The sequence below is a fragment of the Nasonia vitripennis genome (genome assembly GCF_009193385.2).
Source record: "Nasonia vitripennis strain AsymCx chromosome 3 unlocalized genomic scaffold, Nvit_psr_1.1 chr3_random0006, whole genome shotgun sequence".
NCBI classification, from domain to species: domain Eukaryota; kingdom Metazoa; phylum Arthropoda; class Insecta; order Hymenoptera; family Pteromalidae; genus Nasonia; species Nasonia vitripennis.
In genome coordinates this window covers 1,498,343-1,521,991 of record NW_022279625.1, presented here as the reverse complement: position 1 = coordinate 1,521,991, position 23,649 = coordinate 1,498,343, and the positions used below count along the sequence as shown (strand labels likewise).

Genomic DNA, 23,649 nt, shown 5'->3' with positions numbered 1-23,649 from the left:
TGATACCTAATCTTTTAAATGGTTCTGCGATTTGCTTTGTTTTCGTCTAAATGGATTGATCTCTTCTCTGCAGCGTCATAGATTGGGCTGGTGTTTTCCTTTGGAACCTCCCCTTTGTCGGAATGTCGTTTGTAAGGTTACGGCTTGCTTGGTTTTCTATTCCCCAATTGTAATAATAGGTGTGTCACTGAATTCCATATGAATCCTAAAGAATTAATTTACTAACCATACACACTATAAATGGCGTATCCATGCAGGATGGTGTTGACTAGCATTTTGATTAGTCTGGCGATCAAAAGTATTCCAAGTATTCCAGCACTAGCAATCTCAGAAATAAGAAAGCGCCCCAAGAGATGATCCCGCGTGTTATTTGCAAGTGATTCTAATACTTCTGAATTTAAAAATTGATTTATTTAAATCCCTTTTCCCATAATTGACTTCCTGGTCATTTCCATGACAACGTTATTTAGAACTGACGATTTTTTTAACGGAAACATTATGTGGTCACGCAAGTTATTTAAGTCTGATACGGTATAAATGCCGCTCACCTTCGTGGCTTTTGAAGTAGCATATTTCTAAGTGTGCTTTGTTTTAGGGCGCAGCGTTTCTGATGGCACTACACTTGATGGTGCAGGGAAAATTGTAACTAATGAGAGCCCATATTAAACATCGGTAACATCACTTTACTGGAACTTATTCGTGTGCCCGTTTTAGTTAATATTGGTGTCTCGGCGAGAGGAAGAAATTTTCTTCTTTTCGTGTAACCGTGAATTGATTAAACATTTTTTAGTATCCTGACGTTTTACTTCTACTTCCAAACACTTAACTAGATGTATTAATTCTCCTGTAACTACAGCCATAAGTCCTGGTTTCTTCGCTAAACGGAACGCAAATTCATCCGGCATTTGTAGCGCTAAAGACAGGGCGTTGATTAGGACATGTCTCTCGAGTTCACATTTATGGCTTAAAAGCTCATAATACATTTGATTTATTTGACGTTTGAAATGTCTTTCTACGTAGACAAACTTCTTAACGACATATGTAAAAATATCTAAATTTTCCACGGGCGAGATTGCTTTGGACAAAATAGTACATTGTGCAACAAGGGGAGAAAATAAGCTATGTCAAGCGTGGGTGAGGTGTTCAGCACAAGTCGGAGTCGAGGGCGCCGCAGGCATCACCCCTCCCCTCCCCACGAAGCTGGAAAAATGCGTTTGTTCGAGGAAATTTAGTGTTTACTCCTCTGTAGTGGCGTATTGTCCAATCGAGAACTTAAGAGTGCTCAGGACAGCCTCGGGGTTCCTCGCCAGGATTCTATTAATCCTCGTTGTCACTTTACCCTTTTGGATGTTCTTACAGTAGTTTCTTAAGCTGTTTTGCTTAGCTTCTCTGACGCTTTTCCAGAATATATCCTTCTGTATCCTATATTGGATCTAAAGGGAGCGCGTGTACCGTGTTTTCTGACTCTTTCCAGGGCCCTTTGTGTTTTCAATTTTAGTTGCTCCAGCATTTGATTGCACCATTCGATTTCACCTTTAGACCGCACTTGTTTGGGCTGACAATTACCCTCATAGGCTTAAGTGATGCTCTTAACGATTCTGTCAGCCGCTTCCTCAAGGGATGTGCTATCCCTGATGCCGAGAGGTCTTTCGAGCATGGCTTCCTCCACGTCCTTCCTGTATCCTTCCTAGTTCGTCTGCCTGGGGTTTATCACCCATTTGGGTTGTTTCTCACCATAGGTACCAATCATTCATGTAATCAGGTGCGCTATCTTGGTGGACGACAAAGTTAAGTCCATCACCTCTTTCCTAGCCGTGTTCCCGAATGTAGGCGTGTCGCTTAAGTTCATTATCTTCAGGTCTGCTCTCGCGAGATAATCAAGCAGTCTGACATCCCTTGCATTGGTACTTCCCCATACTCTGTGATGTGAGTTGGCGTCGCACCCTATAGTCAGTAAAAGGTTGTTAAGCATACTATGTTCTACTAACCTTTAAACTTACTTTGGTGAGTTTTCTGTACTGTAGAACGGTAGGTAGGCGGACCCGATTACAACCCGTCCTGTGTTCTCTAATTCTGTTTGAACTGCCATGAGGTCCCCTGTGGAAAGGTTCAGTAGCGGCAGCGCATTGACACCCTTGGTTGCTGTACAGGTCCTCGGCCTTGGCTTTTTCGGGCCCTTAAAACAGACTGAATCACCCGGCCCCCTTATGGCACCCTTCGCTACCTAGGGTTGCTGGATGAGTGCTATTCCTGTGTGCGCCACTGTCATACCCCTCAGTAAAATAGCTGAGGCGTATTTACAATGTTGCAATTTAATTTGCGAGATAGAGAGTGATGATGGATCGATTTATGTCTTTATCACTTTCTCCACAGCCTCTGTTCCCCTCTTGACGGTCCTGTGCGTCTCTCAGCGGTACTTCTTCATGTGCACCCTTCCGAGGTCATACTAAGATCTGTCCTCCATCTTCGCTAACGTCCCAGCGTTAAATTCGGAGATGGTCAGCACCAGCTGTCTGTCTCCTGCGCCTGCCACCGCTTCCTCCCCGACCTTGGATTCGACGACCCTCTATTCTTTTGTCTTTAAGGAAGAATTTCAGCCCTCTAATCTGCCCAAGATCACCACAGGCCTTTCTGCTAGATCAGGAAACCAGGCAACAATCTTAATTCTTTGCTAAAGTAGCTCTGCCTCGCCCCCCCCCCTATTTCGAGCCTAGCGTCACCCCAGGGTAAATCCAGAGTGGCTTGCTCGTTAGCCATCCACTCCTTCACCTCCGGGTTATCGGCTACTACGATTAACACCCCCTGCTTATAGTAGGAGACGTCAAATTTGGGCCACGTGTTGAGTAACTGAAGATCCTTCCTGACCAAACTCCTGAACTCTTGGAACATCTTTGGGGGGATTCTCTAGCACCATCGTGATCGTGAGCGGGTTCGCTTTTTAAGCGTCAATGAGAACGCCCCTCTTCCCTGGTTTTCCCCTCCACTTGAGTGGACCAGCCGTTGGAATTTGCCCCTCCCTTCCGGACGTCCCTTTGCAAATTGCGTACCGTCAGTGGCTATGCTTGCTTTAACGTAATCGTAAAGCCTTAGACCATCGCCGATTAAATCATTGTTGCCTCTTAGTGTTTTTTACGCAGCAAATGTTTTGCTAGCATCTGGCGTTCATCGCCAAGCGCTCAGAGGTTTCTAGCGGCTGCTTGATTGGTCCCGTGGGCTGTCTAATTGCCTGGCTGTGTTGAAGCGCAGTTCCTCCAATCTACACTCAAAATTTTAAATATAGGTGTGGCTTTATTGGGGAGCCTGCTGTACTCTTGTGTGTTGCTGTTTGCATTGATTTCAATTTGTTTGCGGCTTTCCTCGTCCATCTATTTAAGTTTTTTGATTTTGTAACCGATGTAACCGTACTTCTACTTTCAAGTAGTTGTTTTCGAGCCACCGTTTAATTTTGCGTCATTCGTACATAGCACTCAATTCTAAATAAGCAGCGCTAAGCATACGCATGAGTGCCCTTCGTGAGCGTGACGACTTTTTCTGGTGTATCTTAATTACTTGTTTTGCCCGGCTTATTTATGTCTGTGAATTTAATGGATCACTTTCGGCGCTCGTCCTTTTTTCTCTCCAGCTTGCGCCGAGCACGAGAGAATTCTTGCATCGTTAATTATTTTTTGGAGATGCAATGATTCTATCTTCCTAGCTTTTTGAGTTATAGCACGCGACCACTATATCGTAATTATCCTGATACTTGCGAGTGTGTACGCTTTAATATTTAATTCATTTCTGATAGAACCCAAGATGCATGGATATGTAAGTTAAGTAAACCCTTGATTGAACAAAACAATTTTTTTGCTTTATTATGATTAAATATAATAAACTTGATTTTGTTTGATTGATCTTAGTTCTTTTTTATCAGTAATTTCGTTGCGGAGTATATCAAACTCGCCTAACCTTTTACTTTTTGAAAAATCAATTTTTTTTAGAGATATATATTTCACCTTGTTTGATGATTACTTATGGTTGTATTTAACGAGATGATAATATTATTTAAATTAAAAACAACATTTTTTATTCGACCCAATCGATGTCTATATACCTAGACTAGCAATCAAGCGCGCGCTACGCGCGCGGCCTGTTTAATTTTTTGAATAAAAAAAATTGCATCATGTGAAAACATTTTCTGAAGTTTTAAATGCATAGATACTTAATATAATATCCAGGTAATAAATGTCATTAAATTTCATAATAATATCATTCATCAAAATATTAAAGCTTAATGTTTTAACTATGTATAAATAATGTAATAATTCATGAATGCAGTTAATTAATCAAAAGGAAATGTTAAACAGCATTATTAAAATTTGTCTTATATTTAATTATATAATCTGAAAGTAAATAAATTATAAATATAATTCTTTATATGCATAATTTTTTACTTGTACTCCTCGTCTTTGATTTCCCAGATATATTTTAAGCGAATCCCAAGATCTAACTCTAGACATAGCAACATAGAGCTGTCCATGATTAAAAACATCAGTTCGTAGATCTATAATAATATTATTACGTTTGGCCTTGTGATTTATTGATAGTCATTGCAAAAGCTAATTTTATAGGAAATTGTCTTCTTTTAAATGTAAAAGGATATTTATTTTAACAATACAAAGTAATCCTGTTTATAAAAACGACACGCCCAGCATTGTCACCAGTTAAAATTATGCATTTCAATAAATGATTCGAAAAATCTATTATTCTTAATCTTGTGCCATTACATAAACCTTCATTGATGCTTATATTTCTAATAAGCATTACAATACAATGTTTTCTTAAGCTTAATTTATGAGGTGGTAAACTGGATGGATTTAAAGAGTTTAAATATTCTGGCAAAAGCACTTCATCTAATTCGCCATTATTACAATTATCGGTACTATCTATACCTGTATATATATGTTCAGTCGTTACATCTAATAAATTTGTAACTTGTTTGTTGATTTCATCGACATCAACGTTTCGAGCTGTCAGAATAGCGCATTTACTTATATCTTCAAATCGTTTTTCTGCAATTAACTTACCGAATGAATAGTAAGCATTATTATTACTTGCATCAAGAATACAATGCTCAGGAAGATCAATATTGTCATGCATATCATTTATTGTCCCATTACCAACTTCTAATAAATATTTGGCAAAATTTATTTCATTTGGCCTTACTCTCATATTTGTGGTAAGAGTAAACTTTGTAAAATTTTTCCATAATTCGCTGTATTTAATACAAAGATTCAGAGTTTCACATCTAGTTCCTCTAATTTTAATTGGGAGAAGTTGTCGAAAATTTCCTCCTAGTAAAATAATTTTTCCTCCAAATGGTAAATTATTGTTCATGATATGTTGTAATGTTCGGTTTGCAATTTCTAAAGCATATCTTGGAGCCATTGGAGCTTCATCCCAGATAAATCCATCTGCATTTTTCAAAAAAAGGCCTTCTTTAGATTGCGCTTTAATACTTGATGATGAATCATGATACATACCCTGCTAAAAATATGCGATTGAAATCGATGGACAAAAAATTAATCGATTCCGAGTCTACATCTACTATGTAATATATTGATGGCATTAAAATCGATTTAAAACAATAAAATAATATCGATTAAACCGGATTAGAATACATAAGTATTAGGACATTCACTTAATCAATTCAATGCCTATTTAAATCGGAATCAATGTATCTGTGTACACTAGAAAAATGGTTTTAATGATTTTTTATATCTAAAATAACATTTGATATTATTCAATCGTACTGTATTCAACTATGCAATCGTTTTTACTGATGTGTATATCGTGGTGTTAATCGATTTGAATTGACATGAATTTTTTCATGTGTCGTTGAATAAAGTCAATCGATTTAAATAAAGTTTCAATTCAAATCGATTGTAGTTAATAAATCTATTCTGTCTTGTACAGCATTTGACCTTTCTTATATAGTAACGGAGAAGAAATCTTGTCACTTGCGAGTATGAACATTTGAAGCGACACCAAGCGGTTATATTAAGAAACATAGGGTCGATTAAAATCGACTAGTTTTGCAATAAATTTAATCGATTCTAATCGAAATATAAAAGTTTTTTTTTCATAAGGGATTTTACAAAACTTTGATCATTAAGGTCACTTAAAATGTTATCAAAATTATTTGTAAAATTAAACTAATTTAATATCGACTAAAAAGTTGATTCATATTTATTGAAAGAATCCCAATTGAACTGCATTAAAATAATCATCACATAAAAATCGATAAAAATATCTTTATTTTGATATTTAGATTACGATTGAGACTGATTCACATCGATAATTTAAAACGTCGATTAAATCAATCTAGTATTTTTAGTAGGGATTCTTTTTTTGATTATTTTAATTGATTAAAGGATAATTGAATCTAACCGTAAAAAAATATCGAGATTGATTAAATATTATATAAACGAATTACTTTATAAATTAATTTAAATTTATTGATAATATTACGAACAAATCATATTAGAAAAATAATTATTATTTTTATTATACGTAATAAAGTACCATTCGAACAGATTTACATATACTGATAAAATAACAATTAAATGATATTGCAAGAATAGTGGTTGTTTTGGTTATTAAAGTCTATTAAACTATATTCAGAGCCATTCATAAAACTAGTATTGGGATCGATAAACTATTTAGTAATAAATAGTGATTTTCAAATCAATTAAAATATATTGACAAAAAACATTTAAATGATATAACAAGAATAGTAATTGTTTTGGTTGTTAAAGTCGATTAAAATATATTCGAAGCTATTCATAAAACTAGTATTAAGATCGATAGACGATTTAGTAATGATTAGATATTTTAAAATCGATTAGAATTAGTGAAAAAATTTACAATTTCACTGCACTAAAATAATTACTACATAAACGTCGATAAGAATATATTAAATTTAATACTTATGTTTCGTATTGAAACCGATTGTAATTAAAAACGATTTAAATCGATAGGAATTTAATCGACCAAATTTGGCTGGTCGATTGAATGGATTTAAAACGATTAAATTCGATTAAATTTTGATCGATTTCAATCGAATTCAATTGCATATTTTTAGCAGGGATAGGAACAGTCAAGCCAAACGTTTTGTGAACTGTTTTTCCATGCGGGAGTAATATTGCAGCAATACCAGTAAATGCCATTGTAAATACTTTAATATTTTTTGATGATAATAAATTGTACAGAGTTGTGTAAATAAAAGTTTTTCCAGACCCTCCTGAACCATCAATATATATGCAGTTATTTCTATCCTGATCATTAACATTAACTGCATGAAGAACTGTATCTACAATTTCTTTTTGTTCATTATTTAAATTAGCATACTGTTGTTGACCAAATTCTGCCATTTGTGGCACAGTTGCTACATCAGTTTCATTATATGATATATTTATCTCAACTGTTTGATCCATAGTAGGAAACTCACTTAAAGTTCTACCTTCCATATTTAATAAGTTATTAATATGAGCATAAGCTTTCTGGTGACTTATAGTTGATTCATTTGTTCGCGAAAAATCCTCTGACATTGCATCTTTGAATTTATCCCATAATTCTTCAGGACTAACAGGTTGGCAATGGATCAAAATACGAACGAACAATCGTCGAAGTTGCGCAGGCATCATCCACACGGTTGCTTCCTCCATAGCTCTAATCCATTCTTCATCGTCTTCTATGAGACCCATAACTAAACATGCCGCTGTAAATGTCTGGTGTACGATGCCATCAACAGTTTTCAAAGAATCAAAACTTGTAGCACCTTTGACATGCAATAACAATAGACGCAAATGAAATAGTTCTAATTGAGTCGGACTAACTGAGTACATACGACCAATACGATTAAAACATTGTTTACGGACTTGCCAACTTGTAACTGACAAACCAGCAGTCTTAACCTTTTTATGCACGAATTTGCTCGGAATATCTACATATAAATACTGCCTTGCTTCTGGGTTTTCTAAATTTAATTTAAAGTAATCAAGCAACATGCTACTGGATGAAGTTAAATTTTCCTCCGTAATATTACATGAGTTGCCATTTATTGTAACAAAATGTTGATATGGTAAATGTAATGGCATTCTTATTATAGCATGACTTTTATCTTGTAATGCTTTACTAAGTATGCGGTATAATGCTTCAACGGGTCCAACGTATCGAGTTTCTAAAAAATCTGTAATTTCATCATGATTAATTAATGTTCCTTCATTAGATTCACCAATTGTTACACTAGCGGCGTCATGACCTTTATATATATACTTATACAAATATTTAACGGATCTAATACTTGTAACTACTTCTACGTTGATATGACAGTTAAATTTCTCTAATAAAATAGGACAATACGGTACGACCCATCTATTATCAACTTCATTACCATTAGTCTGCTTATGTAAAATTCCAGTATCTCTCCTGCGATAATTAGGATAACCATTTTTATCCATGTTTGTTTCGTTTAAAAAAATTTTCGGAAATCTTTTGGAACATTTTCCGTCTATCTGACACCAAGCACCGCATGGACCATGTATCATATTTTTCAAAACAATTCCTTGCAATATAGGATTTTGTGCGTCAGAAATTTCAGCAGAAATACATTGATCAACAATCTCTGAAGTGGTGATTTTTGAACCATAAGTTAAAGTGATCAATAAGTGCATATGGGGTAGACCTCTCTTCTGAAATTCAATCACATATACATATGCTGCGACTTCACCAAAAAATGTTTTCTTTATAATTAAATCTAATAAACGTTCTTTCTTCAAATGAAACACTCGGGCTACAATATCAGGTCTATCAGAAGCCTGTTGATGAGGTAAAAGATTTTCTTCTATTTCTGGCCATTTAGGATTACATGTCATTGTAAGAAATATATCAGGTTTACCTTTCCGATTAATTAAGGCCATTGGGTCTTGATAACATTGTTGCATGTGGCGAGGTGAACCAATGAAAGTTGATGGAAGAATTATTGTTTTTCCTACTTGGCCATTCATATCATTAGCCGCGTTTTGCATGTAATCATGCAACCCTTGATACGTATCTGCCTTAATTTCTTTTTGATGAGTTTTACAATACATAATTCTATCTTTTTCAACCTTTACATAAGCATCTACAATATATTGTTGAAATAATCGATGTCCTAAAATAAAAGGATTGAAATCATTCGGTCTAATAGCTATTAAGAGAAAACAATATATTTGTTAAATCCTACGAAATGATGAAACAAGAAATTAATAATCAACAATCCTTATTAAACGCTAATGAACCGGTGCCAGAATTACAATTATTATTTACATTAAAGCCAGGTACTGATAGACGAAGATTTAACTTTCAGCAAACCAATGAAGTAGCTGCAATTTTTTCAACAACGGCTGATGGCGAAATTCCTGAGTCATACATAACTATTCGAAACAAAAATACTAAAACTTTACAATGTGTAAGCACAATAGATCCAAATGTTGAACCATGGGTGTATCCATTGTTTTATCGTTACGGTACTCAAGGATGGCGTCAAAACTTACAACGCATAAATAGAAACAATGACGGTAATAATCGACGCGTGACACATTTAGCGTATATAAGATATAAAATAGCTATTAGACCGAATGAATTCAATCCTTTTATTTTAGGACGTCGATTATTTCAACAGTATGTTGTAGATGCTTATGTAAAGGTTGAAAAAGATAGAATTATGTATTGTAAAACTCATCAAAAAGAAATTAAGGCAGATACGTATCAATATTACTTTATCTAAGATTTCTAACGTTTCATATTGAAGGTCAGCATTTTGTTCCATTCTAAAATTTATAGCTTCTAAAGGATCAATAATAAAAAGTTGTCCAAAAGATGGACTGTCATCGCCTTCTGGATATAGAGCAGTGTTAATCTGATAGTATATTTGTCCTTGAATTTTGAAGCAATATGGTCCTGGACGTCATGAACGGAAATTAACTAAGTTAGCATTGAAAGAAGCACATGACAATGAATTATTATAGACACGTATATGTGGAAAAAAATCATTTGATTTAGTATGAGATCCATTAAACAAATCTAAAAGATCTTTAGGAAAAATAGGTGTAGGTTCTAAAACAACTGCTCCATGACTACAGCAGTCTTAAAAAGAAAATCCTTTATTTGAAACTTTTTCTCCAACAACTGGTTGATTTCTTGCTTCATCGATAATAGCGTTACGTGCAGCTTATCGTCTACGTCTTTGGTTTTCAGCTATTCTTTCCCGTCTATTTAGTTGGTATATTTCTTCTTCTTCTTCTGTACGAATAATTCGTCTGCGAGTCATTTTTATTATGCGATAGATAAAAAAAAGTTATTTATATTTGTATATAGGTATATGAACTTTTAATAAAGATGTAAATCCTGTTAGAGATGAAAAGAGTAAAAAAATTCAATTTGAAAAGTATAATTTTGTAGATGATGATATAAGAGTATAGTATTTATAATTCCTAGTAATTGAAATTTAGGATTAAAACTAATTAATAATATATAATATAAAAGGATATTCATATAATTTCTTATAAATTTGTTATGTATACGTTTTCTGTAGGTTAATCATCAGTTGTAGATTAATTCTCAGTTTTAGATTAATTTTCGGTTGTTAGTATATTAGCAGTTTATAAGTTTATTTTTAGTTTGTAAGTTTATTTATAGTTTGTAAGTTTATATATAGTTTGTAAGTTATTTGTAGTTTATAAGTTTATTCAAGATGTAGGAATTTAGAAAGTAAAGTAGTGGTAATAATTGTTGTACAGGGTTAGATTTACAATGTGCATAAATTATGAAATGAATAAAAATAAATGATTATTTGGAATGAAAAATGATTTATTTATTGTTAACATGAAATATACAAATATATTTATTTTAATTATAGTAAACGAAGAAGGAACTGCTACAATAGATTCACATATCTCACTAAAAATTGTGTTGAAAAGACCTGAAACAAACAAAAATAATAATAGTGTTAAGAATAGTATATTTCTCACAATGAATATTAAAGGAACAGATACGCTTTAAATTGTCAAAAAAAAAGGAAAATCGCAGTTTATTTTTGTAATTGCCTTTAGTTGTTAAAAAATGGATGAAATAGTGTTAAAAAAACTGTAAAACAATGTTATTAACGAATAACAATTTTTATATACACCATATACCAGGTGCAACATGTCTTCTAAGGCCAAAATACATAATTTTCATTTTTGCAGCTACCACAGAATTTAAAATGATGCTTGAAATACATGTATTTAGGTTATCAATGACGGGATTTGCACATAAATATAATTTAAAATAGTTATGTCGAATTCAACGAAAAAATTTGTTAAAAACTGGAAAAGATGATAAATTTTTTGTTAAATTAGACATAAATTTTTCAAATTCGATTACTATGTAAATTCACACATTCAATACTTAAATACATGTATTTCAAGCATATTTATAAAATTTTAATGCTCTCCGATAACCAGAACAGGAGTAATCCTGCGGTAGCTGCAAAAATAAAAATTATGTATTTTGGCCTTCGAAGACATGTTGCACCTAGTGTATGGTGTATATAAAAAATTTTATTTGTTGCTAACATTGTTTTTAAGTTTTGTTTGAAAGGCAAATATAAAATAAATTTCAATTTATCATTTTTTGACAATATAAGGTTTTATGTATTAAAATAAATGTTTGTCAGATTAGAGGTTATGTAATTATTAACCATGATTATGGAGAATATTTGTATAATAAAAAAATGTGACACATAAGCATAATTGATTATTAAATTATAATTCTGAAATTCTCACATTTGTGACATAAAAAATTCTAGCGTTTAAGTGCTTTTTGATATAAGTACCTGCATCCTAATAAATTATGCGTTAGGTAAAATAATAAAACTATGAATTGTGGTCTTTAGAAAAATGTTACGCTTTAGATGATATTAAGTATTAAGTATAATAAAAACACTGTGATTGTCATAGAAGTTTATTTTGTAATTAGATAAAAACTTTAAATTATACTTACTAAATCGTGTGAAGAATATATGCAGTAACACAGATGTAAACGTTGGAAACAATAATAACCAGTGGTGGCTGCTTCGACTGCTTTTTTCCTGAACACTGTTTGAAGCGAGCCCAGGAGAGTGCAGAGGTGCAGAAGGAGTAGCTCTTGGATAATTTAATGTTGTTCCTGTAGTTCCTTTCCAATGCTTTAGAACATTAGTCGAAATATTCGCATCCGAGATGTGTGCCTCTCGACGTGACTCAAAAATCCCACTTCATTTTAGTCAATCGGCTCAAAAATTTAAGCAGTTGTTTGTTAGGTTGAACTTGATAAAAATATAAAGTTTGAGTGAAAAGTACAAATGAATTAGGGAGTTATCGTGGTAATCATTGTTGGCACATACATACGTACATGCCTGTTTTTGAAAAAACACTTTTCCTCACTGAAAAATCTAAGAAAACATCAAAATGTATCAAAAATCTTGCTCTTTGAGAAAGCAGAAAGGTCTCTGCTGCTCGATACACACGTATACATTAATTTTATCAACATAACTTGCAGATAGATCAATCACTTTTTTTTTAATTTTATAATAAATTTTCATCATAATAAATATAATTATTTACTTATAAAATGAAGAAATTAATTTATATAAAAAATGAATGAAACTCAAAATTCGGGAACAATTTATTTTATAATTTTTGTTACAGAAATACTATTTAATAGTGTTATGATATTAAATCTAAAATGTTGTGTTTGACATAATAAAGTTAACTGATTGTACAAACGATGTTAAGCAATAAGAATCACATTTAAATATAAATCAACCACATAGCTCTTAAAAATACATTACACTACAATCACAGTTTGCTATGTGTATCACCATCATATATGTTGATTTAATAATTAAAATGTGTTTACATATGTGTATCTAATCAAAGTCGTATTATTTTTGTAATCAAACAATTTAAATTCGTTACAATCGTGAAACTTATAAGTATATAACGTTATTTACTCATAAAGCATGAAAAACTAACTTTTTTTATAAATAGTATGTATGTTACTATTTATAAAGAAGTTATTTTCTCACATTCTTTGTAAGTAAATAACGTTATAACGCAACGACGTAGAAATTGTATAAAAAGTCTTATTCTTATTTAGTTTTAATTGTTGTACAAAATAATTCTATGCATATATACTTTTACAATCTTTTTATATTCTAAAAACGCTTAATTATGTTTAGTAATTTGCTAGTCCAAATTATCATTTATAAAAACGCATATCATTCTCAATTGTTATTCTAGTCTGCCTATTTTTATGAAATAATTGCCTTTTTGGTATCAGTAACCTTAGTCATTTTGTTAGTCAAAATTTTGCAATAAAAATATCTATGTTAATCTTATTTATGTGTTGTTACAATTTGTTAGTAATACTATAATAACTTTGACAGTCTTCATTTTATAAAACTCTACATAACATTTTGTAGACATTTTTGTTATAATAAAAATATTTTATATGCTTAATAAGTTAAATAATTTATTATAGTTCCTAAAGTACTATATTTCATACAAATATACTTTTGAAGTATATGATATGTGACCTGACTATGATATGACAGTCTTTATTTTTTCAATGAGAATAAATTACCTATCACTACGAAATACTTAAAATAATGAGCGTGTATACACAGTCCAATATGTGTAATTAAAAGTAAGAAAATACAAAAAAACGGAATAGTTTTCAAGTTTAAAAGATTAAACAATCTTTTGAAAATAAGGATTCGAAAAATATCAAACGAAATTGAAAAAAAGGGTAAAAATTTACACGTTCAATCTTAAACCTTTCTAAGAGTTATTCTTCAACTCTTCTTTTAAATGTCCTGACTCCGCGCCTCAACTGAAGATGTGGCATATCTTCAACATCTTCTCGCCGTGCTATCATGCTTATATTTCTGCAAGTAATAGTGATTGGTGCATCTGAAATTGTAAAAAAATTAAAATAAATTATACCATTTTATGGTGATAAAAAGTGGTTATATTGAAAACCAAAAAAAAATAATATAAATATATGTTCACCATTATTGTTGTTAACTTCTCCAGTTACTCTGAAATTCTCATTAGGCTGGAAGTTAGTGATGTTGACAGTGATTTTGTAAGTTCCATCAGTTATGGACTCACAACCGTATGTTGCATCGTGATATTGACTGGGGATAGATGTGAAATCCGTTTTGATATACCCATCAATAGCTATAAAAATAAAAAAAGTATTATTATGTGTAATAAAAGTATATTTACAATTGTGTTATTTTCTTTTTAATATTATAATTTTATTCTAATCATATCATATACTTATTTACTTAATCATATAATTTTAATCAAATAACAGTAAATAAATATAGTTTAATATTCTTACCTATCTTTCCTTCTGTATTAGCGATAGTTTCAAAATTAACTTCTCTTGTCGGTACATGTGGTGGTATATTTGCAGCTGCAGCATACAATCCTTTATACGTCATCTTCGTTGTGGGCTGTATGATTACTTCAAACACCAAATATCCATTATCTTTCAGCTTCTTAGGGTACTTAGATAATTTGCAGTGGGCTCCATCGATGTTGATGATCTATAAAAAATAATTATGATAATTAACAGACAAAATTAACATGTATGCGTCAAATGTGAGAGAGCGATAGTAGAATACCTTGTTGATAACGATGTCAGGCTGCAACTTTGCAATCAATTCCTTGCCCCACACAAGACACATAATTTTTTTTGTACCATTACTTATACCGAATTTAAATAGATGATATTTTTTTTCTCCAACTTCACCTGGAGTCTCAACAAAACAAACAAAGCCTTCTATCTCTCTAAAAAAAATATAATATGTTAGACTAATATTAAATGCAGTACAATTAAATATAAAATGTTTAAGGCTTACAGAGTCTTGTCTTGGTCCACCAACTCATCGAATTCAAAGTCCAACGTAAACGTCGCTTCAGGAGCTTCAGGTTCTTCAGCCATTTTAAAATTATTTTCGCCTCTGTAAAAATTATAAGAAAAATCCAAAATTAATTTCATTCCATACCCTACAAACGCTTCAAACTGTTGGAGCTCAGCAAGCGACAAAATTTGAATGAATAAAAAAAAGTCAAACTTGATTAAAAAGTACCAAGGTTATTACGTTTCTAATGAATTGTAAAACATCTTGAAAAAATTTCAAACGTCTATCTATAAAATGATTTAAATTTTATGGACGATATCCTTCCTAATAAGAATATGTTTGTTATAAAATTTTTATTATTTTATAGATAGAGGTTTAAAATTTTTTACAAATGTTTTACAATCCATTAGAAAAGTATTTGCCTTGGCACTTTCTATTTGAGTCTCTCGGTTCTGATTGTCACTGGAGGAACATGAGACAATTTTTTATGAAGCGGGTCTTTTATATCACAAACATGGGCAAGCAGGACCCGAAAGCCTTGTCAATTTCAAGTACTGCATTGCACGGTATTAGTAGGTCCATAAAAAGTAGCTTTGAGATTCCATTCTACAAAAATTTCGACAAAAACCATGCGCAACATGAAAAATCATCCCATGTTCCTCCAGTGACAATTAGAAACAAGAGATTTGGGTATTAAGTGTCAAGGTAGTTTCTTTATAAATTGATAGTAAAACCTCTTTGGAAAGTTTCAAACCATCAGCTATGAAAGAATTCAAGTTTGTTGGTCGATATACTTTTGAAGTGGGTTATGTTAACAATAGAGTTAATATTGATTTTTATTAAGAGCTATGAAATTATGCACGAATACTCTAGAATCAATTTATAAAGAAACTACCTTGACACTTTTGAATTAAGTCTTTCGGTTCTGATTGTCACTGGAGGAACATGAAATTATTTTTTTCATGCGGGTCTTTTTTGTCACAAACATTGGCAAGAAGGACCCGAAAGCCTTGTCGAATTTTAATACTGTACTGCACGGTATTTGTAGACCCATAATAGAGGTTTGAAATTTTTCAAAGATCTTTTACAATACATTAGCAAAGTAAGCATAATTTCAAAATACCTCGCATTATAAATTATATGCAATAATATGGAAGTCTGAGGCCTGGCACCCGAGTTTCGAAACACGCTCAATTATGCGAATCCCGCGTGTACGCCTGTATGTACCGTCAGCGAGAGGTTATTTTATGATGTAAATTTATAGCGATAAACGTCAATAATGATATGTACGATTACATACATATCCTTTACGCAATTTTATATTAATTTTGTGACTCACGTGCTTGTGTTGGATGCGAATTTCGATGACGCGAATTTGAGCACGTGTGCGGAGGAGGTTAGTAAAGAACATTGAACATGTGCGCACGCACGAACACGCACACGAACAGGAGGTTAGTTTCACGGTTTAGTTATCGCATGTACGACATTCATGACATCATCATTAGTGTAACTTAATATTTGCGTAATTTAATATTATAATTATATAACTTACCTTCTACGGATTATTAAAGTGATACAGCAGGATGAATTTCGATTTTGTAGGTAGCTTGCAGATACGTCCGAGCCTCTAAGGTCCGAGCAGCTTGGCAGTCGCAACAGTTATGCACTATGAAACACGGAGTATTGACCAATAGATCTGCGGAACGATGAAACGCAAGATCGGAATGGTTGATAAAATAATTTCTGAGACGATTAAATCGTAAACTGTATAATAACATCTCAAAATTATTAAAAACCTAATTATGAAAATAAATAATAATACAAAAATTGAAGTTTTATAACTAAAAATTCAAAAATTCGCGTTCCTGATTCGTGTTCCTAAATGTACAAATCAGACGACCAATCACGTTCAGGTATTAAATGCTTCACAACAAAGGCCATTACGTTTTTAAGAGGGGATAAGTAATATATTTAATTATATACCTAAATAAGTAATATATTAATTAAAATATGTAATGTATTTAATTATCTCTAAATGAGAGAGAGAGAGAGAGAGAGAGAAAGAGAGAGAGAGAGAGAGAGAGAGAGAGAGAGAGAGAGAGAGAGAGAAAGTACAGTTTTATAGAGATTGAGAGAACATTTTTCATATTAAAGGAATTTATAAGGTTGACGGAAGGAACACAGGCGCCAAAGAGTTATTACTATAAAGTCATAGTAATAAACAGTCCTTATTTAAGACTTTGATATTATAGAGGATAATATAATGCAGATTCTAAAAAAATGCATTCAGCGCTTTAAATAACATTTTTTATATTTCTTTGAAATTAAAATGAATAATATGTGTATTTTCCGTCTGTGTATAGTTTTGTTTTATTGTTTAGATATTTCCCCAGCTTATTAAAGAGATGGAATGGAAACAATTTGCCTTAGTTTATGATAGTACTGATAGTCTCATACGTTTAAATAAAGCATTAACCAAAAAATGGACTTATGGAGATATTCCAATATCTTTTTATCGAATAGAGAAAAATACAAATTATAGGTAAGACTTAAAAACATTTACATACGAAAATATGTTATAACAGATGGTATAGCAATTGGAGTGCAATTAGAGAATAATCACATGTAGTAAATAAGCTATGAGTATACTAGATCACATGGATTCGAGATCATCCCCTCTCTTATGGAAGTGATCTACGAACCTGAAAGTAAGAACACCCCTTCTTATTTCACGTAATATCGTATGTTTATAGGGTTTCTTACTTTTTTCCTGTTTTTTTATCTTTTATCTATTTTTCCATTACAACTGTAAACGTTACTAATAAAATAATTTTATAAAATTGACTGTGTGAAGTGCATCTTGTAGATTAAATCATGGTTTGTGTATACACAAGATATGGTTTTTATGAATAGCATACCGTTAAATGTTTTAAACAAGAAATTAAAATTGTTCAAGCCATTTCTCTTTTCATCAACTCAGAACGAAGATTTTGGTTGCATCATGTTGAGAATCTTAGAGCAAGTTTCTAATTTGATAACGGTTAAATTCGTCTGTTTTCTAGTTAAGGACATAATAATTATGTATAAGCCAATTATTTTTCAATGAAGTCAGAGATTTTTTTCCATAGAGAGGTATTTTTAAGTATAAAAACAATAAGATCACTTGTAATTTCTTTTAGCATATAATCTCCCTCTGTTTGTTTAGTGACACGTCAGTCGGTATACCCTGCTAATAGCTGAAGATTAAAAGCGATAAAATTTAATTAATTTTAAGCACATTTTAATCGTTCTTAATACTTCTAATCCTCGTAATCATTTAAGAAGAATCAATTTTAATACATTTTAATCGTATATTAATGCTTATTTTTAGCATTAATTATAATCGTTTTCGATTCGCATTATCACTAACAATTTCATTTAATCTATTTTAATCTATTTTAATGTCGCTGAAATCGCTGAAAATAATGCAGCAATGTCAGGTTTAATCTAAAGTAATCGTATCGTTTTTAAAAGACTATATTATAACTAAAAGTAATACATTTTAATTATATTTGATTGTTCGTTAGTTAATCGTAATTAATGTTGAGTCAAATGAAATTGTTTCTAATAGCATATTATTAAAATCATTTTAATCGTTTTTAATATACAGTATTAAAATCGCAAATAATACATAATTCTATCGTTTTTGATCGTATTTAATGCAAATCATTGAAATCATTTTTAACTACTTATGACGCAATTAAAAGTGATAAACTTTAATTCTTTGTGATTGTTAGTTGATAAATCCTAATTACATCAATAAAAAATTGGGCGCGCACTCCCTGTGACCCATCATGGCTGACCCAAAACACCGACACCGTTTGAAAGCATTCTTATACTTAAATGCCAAAAACTATGGAGCGTTCTTACTAGACTCTTCTTACTAGATTGGCGATTAGGAGCTCCTAGATAGAAATTGCATTACTCCACTCTCAAAAATTTGAGTGCATTAAAACTGTACGTCTTAGTCTATAAATTTAATAATATTTTGTAAATGTGAGATAATACATCATTGCGAAGAGTAGTTCATTTCAGATCTCGCAACTAAGAATAGTACATTTGATTATTCGCCGCGAAGACTAGCACTTTTCACTTTTTGCCGCGAAATAGCACGTTTTACGGCTCAAATTAATGCTCTTTGTAGTATGAGAAATACTTATGATAATTTAATTATTTGTGTACTAGCTGACTCTCTGCATGTGAATATTACTATGTACTACTTTGGCGTTCGTAAATATCATCTATTTTTTAAGCATAAAGCCCCGGAACCACTAGTGTTTTCGTGAAATGTGCTAGTCTCTGCAGCAAGGACGCGAAACGTGCTAGTTTTCGTAGGGAGCGAAGATATTATATGTCCGATTGTGAGAAAACATAAAATACTGTATACAAATATTACTATAAAAAGAACACTTTTCTGAGTTGCCAATATAAATTTTAAAAAATACGAAGCATTTTAAAAAATCATGAAAATTTGCAAAAATTATGACAGGTTTCCTGTTAGTTATGCTCCAAATTTAAATATAAAATTTTTAATTTCCACATTTATAAAGATATGATGGCACAATCATGCCATCATCATTTTATTTACACATTTCAACACAAAGTCTTTCACATTTAACATTTCCACAACATTTTTATTGTATTGTACAATAAACAAATAAAATGTATTAAAATCTTCTACTAATATTATATGTTGAAAAACCATTAAATTAATCTAGATTAAAAACGATAACACTACATCATGATCCAGCGAATTTCAGACAATATAAAGAGCATTGCAACAGATTGAAAACGTTTAGATACAATCAAATTTTATACCAAAAATAAAGATCCATTGCGATTAGAAATGACTCGTCGCCAGGTGGCATCCGAATTTTATTACTCGAAAGTGGTAAGAATCTGTAATGGTTAGTATTTAAGACCATTCAAGTTATTACATAAATAAGTTATTATAAAATGCGTGTAATACATGCATTAATGTAACAGTGCGTGTAAGATTAGGCAGTACGAGTGTGTATTTATAAATTGTTCAATAAAATATAATAAAAAAGTCTTAAATATTGTAACACGGCAAAATTTCGCTGTGTAACAACGACGTTCGACGCGGTCAGGGTAGAATGTCTCAAGGCTACCTGTGTGAATGAGAGAGTGAACGTCTCTAAGTGCGTCGTTTATTTTTTGAGTGAACGACAAGAGAGGAGCAGTGGCTGCGACAGACGAAAAGTACAACGCACGTCGCCGATGCGTGAGTAAGAGATGCGAGGAGACGACGAGCAACGTTGGCGCAGCAGCAGCGACCTTTCACCTCGACAGGGCGTTTAAGTCGGCCCCGCGCACCATAAGACAGCCGATGCAGGTGGCGGAACCTTTCGTGGGGTCTACCTACGTGAGCGTCTGATGCAGTAGGACCAGCGTGATGGTAGCTCGCCCGCACGAACGCCAGGAACAGAAACTACAGCGTCTCGCGTTCGTAGTGACAGATGCCGCCCGGGTCAAAAGCCCTGACGATGAAGCATTGGGAGTCACTACGGGTTTCTTAGTCAAGAGTTATCTTGGTTGTCTGTGGGTAAAAAGCTGCCTGTGTGCTACAAGAATTCAAATTTCGCGGCTATCTGCTTCGACATCGTGTCCGCGGGGCTATCTGCGCGCAAGCGTGTGTGTGTGATCTGGTTGCTTCTTGAGCCTAGAAACGCGCGCGAGTCACGCGGGATATCTTTTTTGTACGGGTATTTGCTTGTCGGAGTTGTCTTTGTTCACGGGTTATCTTAGTAATTTGTACGAGTCGATTATGAGTTGTAAGGATTTATTAAGAATATACAGTTCCGTCTGACAAACCACGTGTCTCTATTATCCCGAACCGCCCTCTCTCCTTACCGTTTTTCAGGGCTGCAGCTAGCCGAGCACAAACCACGTGCAAAAAGCTCTGGCGCCGGAAAACAAAGAGTCGCGAGACTCTGGCGTTCACGAGGAGCGCTTGGCGCCACCGGGTCATTTTCCAAGCCCCGGGCGAGGGATTGCACCATAACGGGGGGAGCACGAAAATCCCAGTTACAATATAAAAAAAAAAGAAAAATGATACATGAATATTGAATATGATTATAAGCGATTAAAAGCGATTAGATTTATAAATGCAGTAAATAGCATCAAAAACGATAAAAAACGACTAATATATATAACGGATTTTTCAAACATTTTATGATAATATATTAATCGTTTTTTATACCATTTTAATCGTTATTGTAATACAAAATGATAGTTTATAATATATTTGCATGCTGATATTTGTAACTGATACAATACATTCTAATACCTAATAAAGCCAAAATTACGTTACACAAGCGACCATCAAAAACGATTACGATTTTTGAAATCGTTTTTGAGTTTCGGATATTAGCAGGGTATACACGACGCTATGGTAACAGGATCTATTACTAACGGCAGTTGATTTACACACACACACATCAGTCGCCGCGCGGGGATGCCGATACCCCGTATGTAGCGCGTTCCCTGGGTGGCGGATAGAGAAATGCTCATCGACGCGTCGAGGTCTCCCCAACCGGCCAAAGGGTAGAGCAGAAATAAAATATGCTCCGCGGACCAAACAGGCTAGGAAAAAAAAACCCGAAGATAAATCAAACATGGATAGTGAGTTTATAACATTACTACCCCAAGCGAGTCAAGCCAGAGAGCCCAGTCTTGCCGTCGATTCCGAAAGGATAATGGAGTTTATGGGGAAGGGAGGGGGGCAAACTTACTTAAGAGCCGCAGAGGTTTGTCACCTGACCACTGCTGCATGTAGAAACGCAGGTGATATGGACTTGGATCGCCTTGGCAGCAGAATCGATCAATTGATGGACTATGTCAGGGACAGGCAGAATGTGCACAAACAAATTAAAGATCTTGCCCGAATCATAAAAGCAAGCTATAAGAATCTCTGCATGGCAGATGATAACTTATAGCAATGCCAACGCCCAGGAACTAAGGAGAGGAAAACCCAGACAACCCCAAGTCTTAGATCTCGGAAGGCGGGTACAACAAAGGAAGCCCCAGCTATACCGCAGGATAGAAATGGAGGAAAAAAGGAGAGAATAATTAACCTAAATAGGCAGCGTGGGAGAAAGTCGTCACAAGAAAGTAAAAGAAAAAGGAGAAAAAGACAAACAAAGAGAATAAAAGTGTCCTTGGCGTTATAAACCAAAATAGGACCAGCAAGGGTGGACCGAAGCGCACAAAACCTTCCAGACCGGATGCTTTAATCATCAAGGCTGCAGAAAAAAAGAGCTATGCAAACATTTTGTCAAAAATGAAACCGGCTCCGTCACTTAACACACTGGGGAATAGCGTAAATAAAATACGCAGAACAGTTGCAGAAGATCTTCTGATAGAGCTTAAACGCACAAGAGAAGTAAAAACCTTGGACTTCCAAGAAGCAGTTAAAGCAGCACTAGTGGAAGGCACCACAATAAAAGCACTCCAGCAAAAAGAAACAATTGAAGTAAGAGATCTGGACGTGCTTACTTTAAAAGAGGAGGTACTAGAAGCACTACAGAAGGAAATTGGCAAGGAGAACATCATAGAAGACTCTGCGGTAAGATCTCTGCGTAAGACGTACGGTGACACGCAGATTGCAGTGATACGGGTACCAGCTCAGATAGCGACTAAGCTCACTAAGCTACAGAAGATCAGCATAGGATGGGTCACCTGTAGAATCCGAATGACTAACTACAAAAACGAGCCGCATAGGTGTTATAAATGCCTAGGTTTTAGCAATATTGGCAGAAACTGCACAGTAACTAAAGAAAGAAGTAAGCTTTGCTTTAAATGTAGAAAAAATGGGCACAAAGTAAAGGAGTGTAAGAATCAACTTAACTGTGTACTCTGCAAAGGAGGCACAGGTGGTAAGAGTGACCACGCAGCTGCTAGCTATGAATGCCCAGTTTACCGAGCTGCAGTAGAAGCCACTGATAGACAAAAAAATGAAAAAAGTGCAGTTGAATATAAATCACTGCGCAACTTCACATAACCTACACAGGCTTGTACACATATGTGAATTGCGTGTCTCTAGTTATTTCCCCAGTGATCACTGCATCTCCTGTTCTCCCGATGCATGTTGAAGCTATGCGGATGATTCCTTTTTTTTCAAGGGAAACTTTTTTTTCCACTTTGTTGCTGCATGTGATGGTTAACGTTTCCTGATGTGGTGTTGAGAATAACCAAAATTTGTCGTTTTCTAAATAATTCCATTGCGTGTGTGCATTTGTTTGATATCGAATGTCATACGATTTTATTGCCTGCTTTGTTGGGTTGAGTAACAGTGTTGTTTTACAATCTTCGGCTTCTGGTACGTGCCGGAAAGGTCCTAAAGTGGGGCAGATATGTGTAATGTTTTTCAATACATTTGCTTTTTCCTTCTTTATTGAACTTATAGTATTTGCTGTGTTCGTTGCTTACTGCTATGTAAACGTGTGAGGGTCTTATGAACGCAAGACCTATCGTCTTATTCTTGCTTATTTGTGGTATCGCTATGGGATGCATCTTGTATAGTTGATACAGAGTTCTGTCTACTAATGGTAGGTGCAGCACTGCTAGAGTTCTTCCGTTCTGATGTATAGCATCTACTTTTTCTAGACACTTTT

General features: G+C 33.5%; 2 protein-coding genes across 2 annotated transcripts in view; one reads left to right on the top strand and one right to left on the bottom strand.

Annotated features, from left to right (window-relative positions):
• Positions 1-23,649, top strand: part of LOC100115531 (glutamate receptor ionotropic, kainate 2) — a 661,409-nt gene that overhangs the window by 201,022 nt on the left and 436,738 nt on the right. Inside the window, exon 5 of the mRNA XM_031925963.2 lies at positions 17,356-17,516. Coding sequence (XP_031781823.1) covers positions 17,356-17,516 — 161 coding nt within the window. The remainder of the gene's footprint in view (positions 1-17,355; positions 17,517-23,649) is intronic.
• LOC107981689 lies at positions 13,824-16,733 on the bottom strand. The gene is made up of 6 exons (XM_016988030.2): positions 16,527-16,733; positions 14,972-15,073; positions 14,735-14,900; positions 14,449-14,656; positions 14,112-14,282; positions 13,824-14,012 (listed from the first exon to the last, which is right to left on the bottom strand). Exons 2-6 carry the CDS (start codon positions 15,052-15,054, stop codon positions 13,888-13,890), a joined length of 753 nt encoding a protein of 250 aa, XP_016843519.2. The 5' UTR covers positions 15,055-15,073; positions 16,527-16,733; the 3' UTR covers positions 13,824-13,887.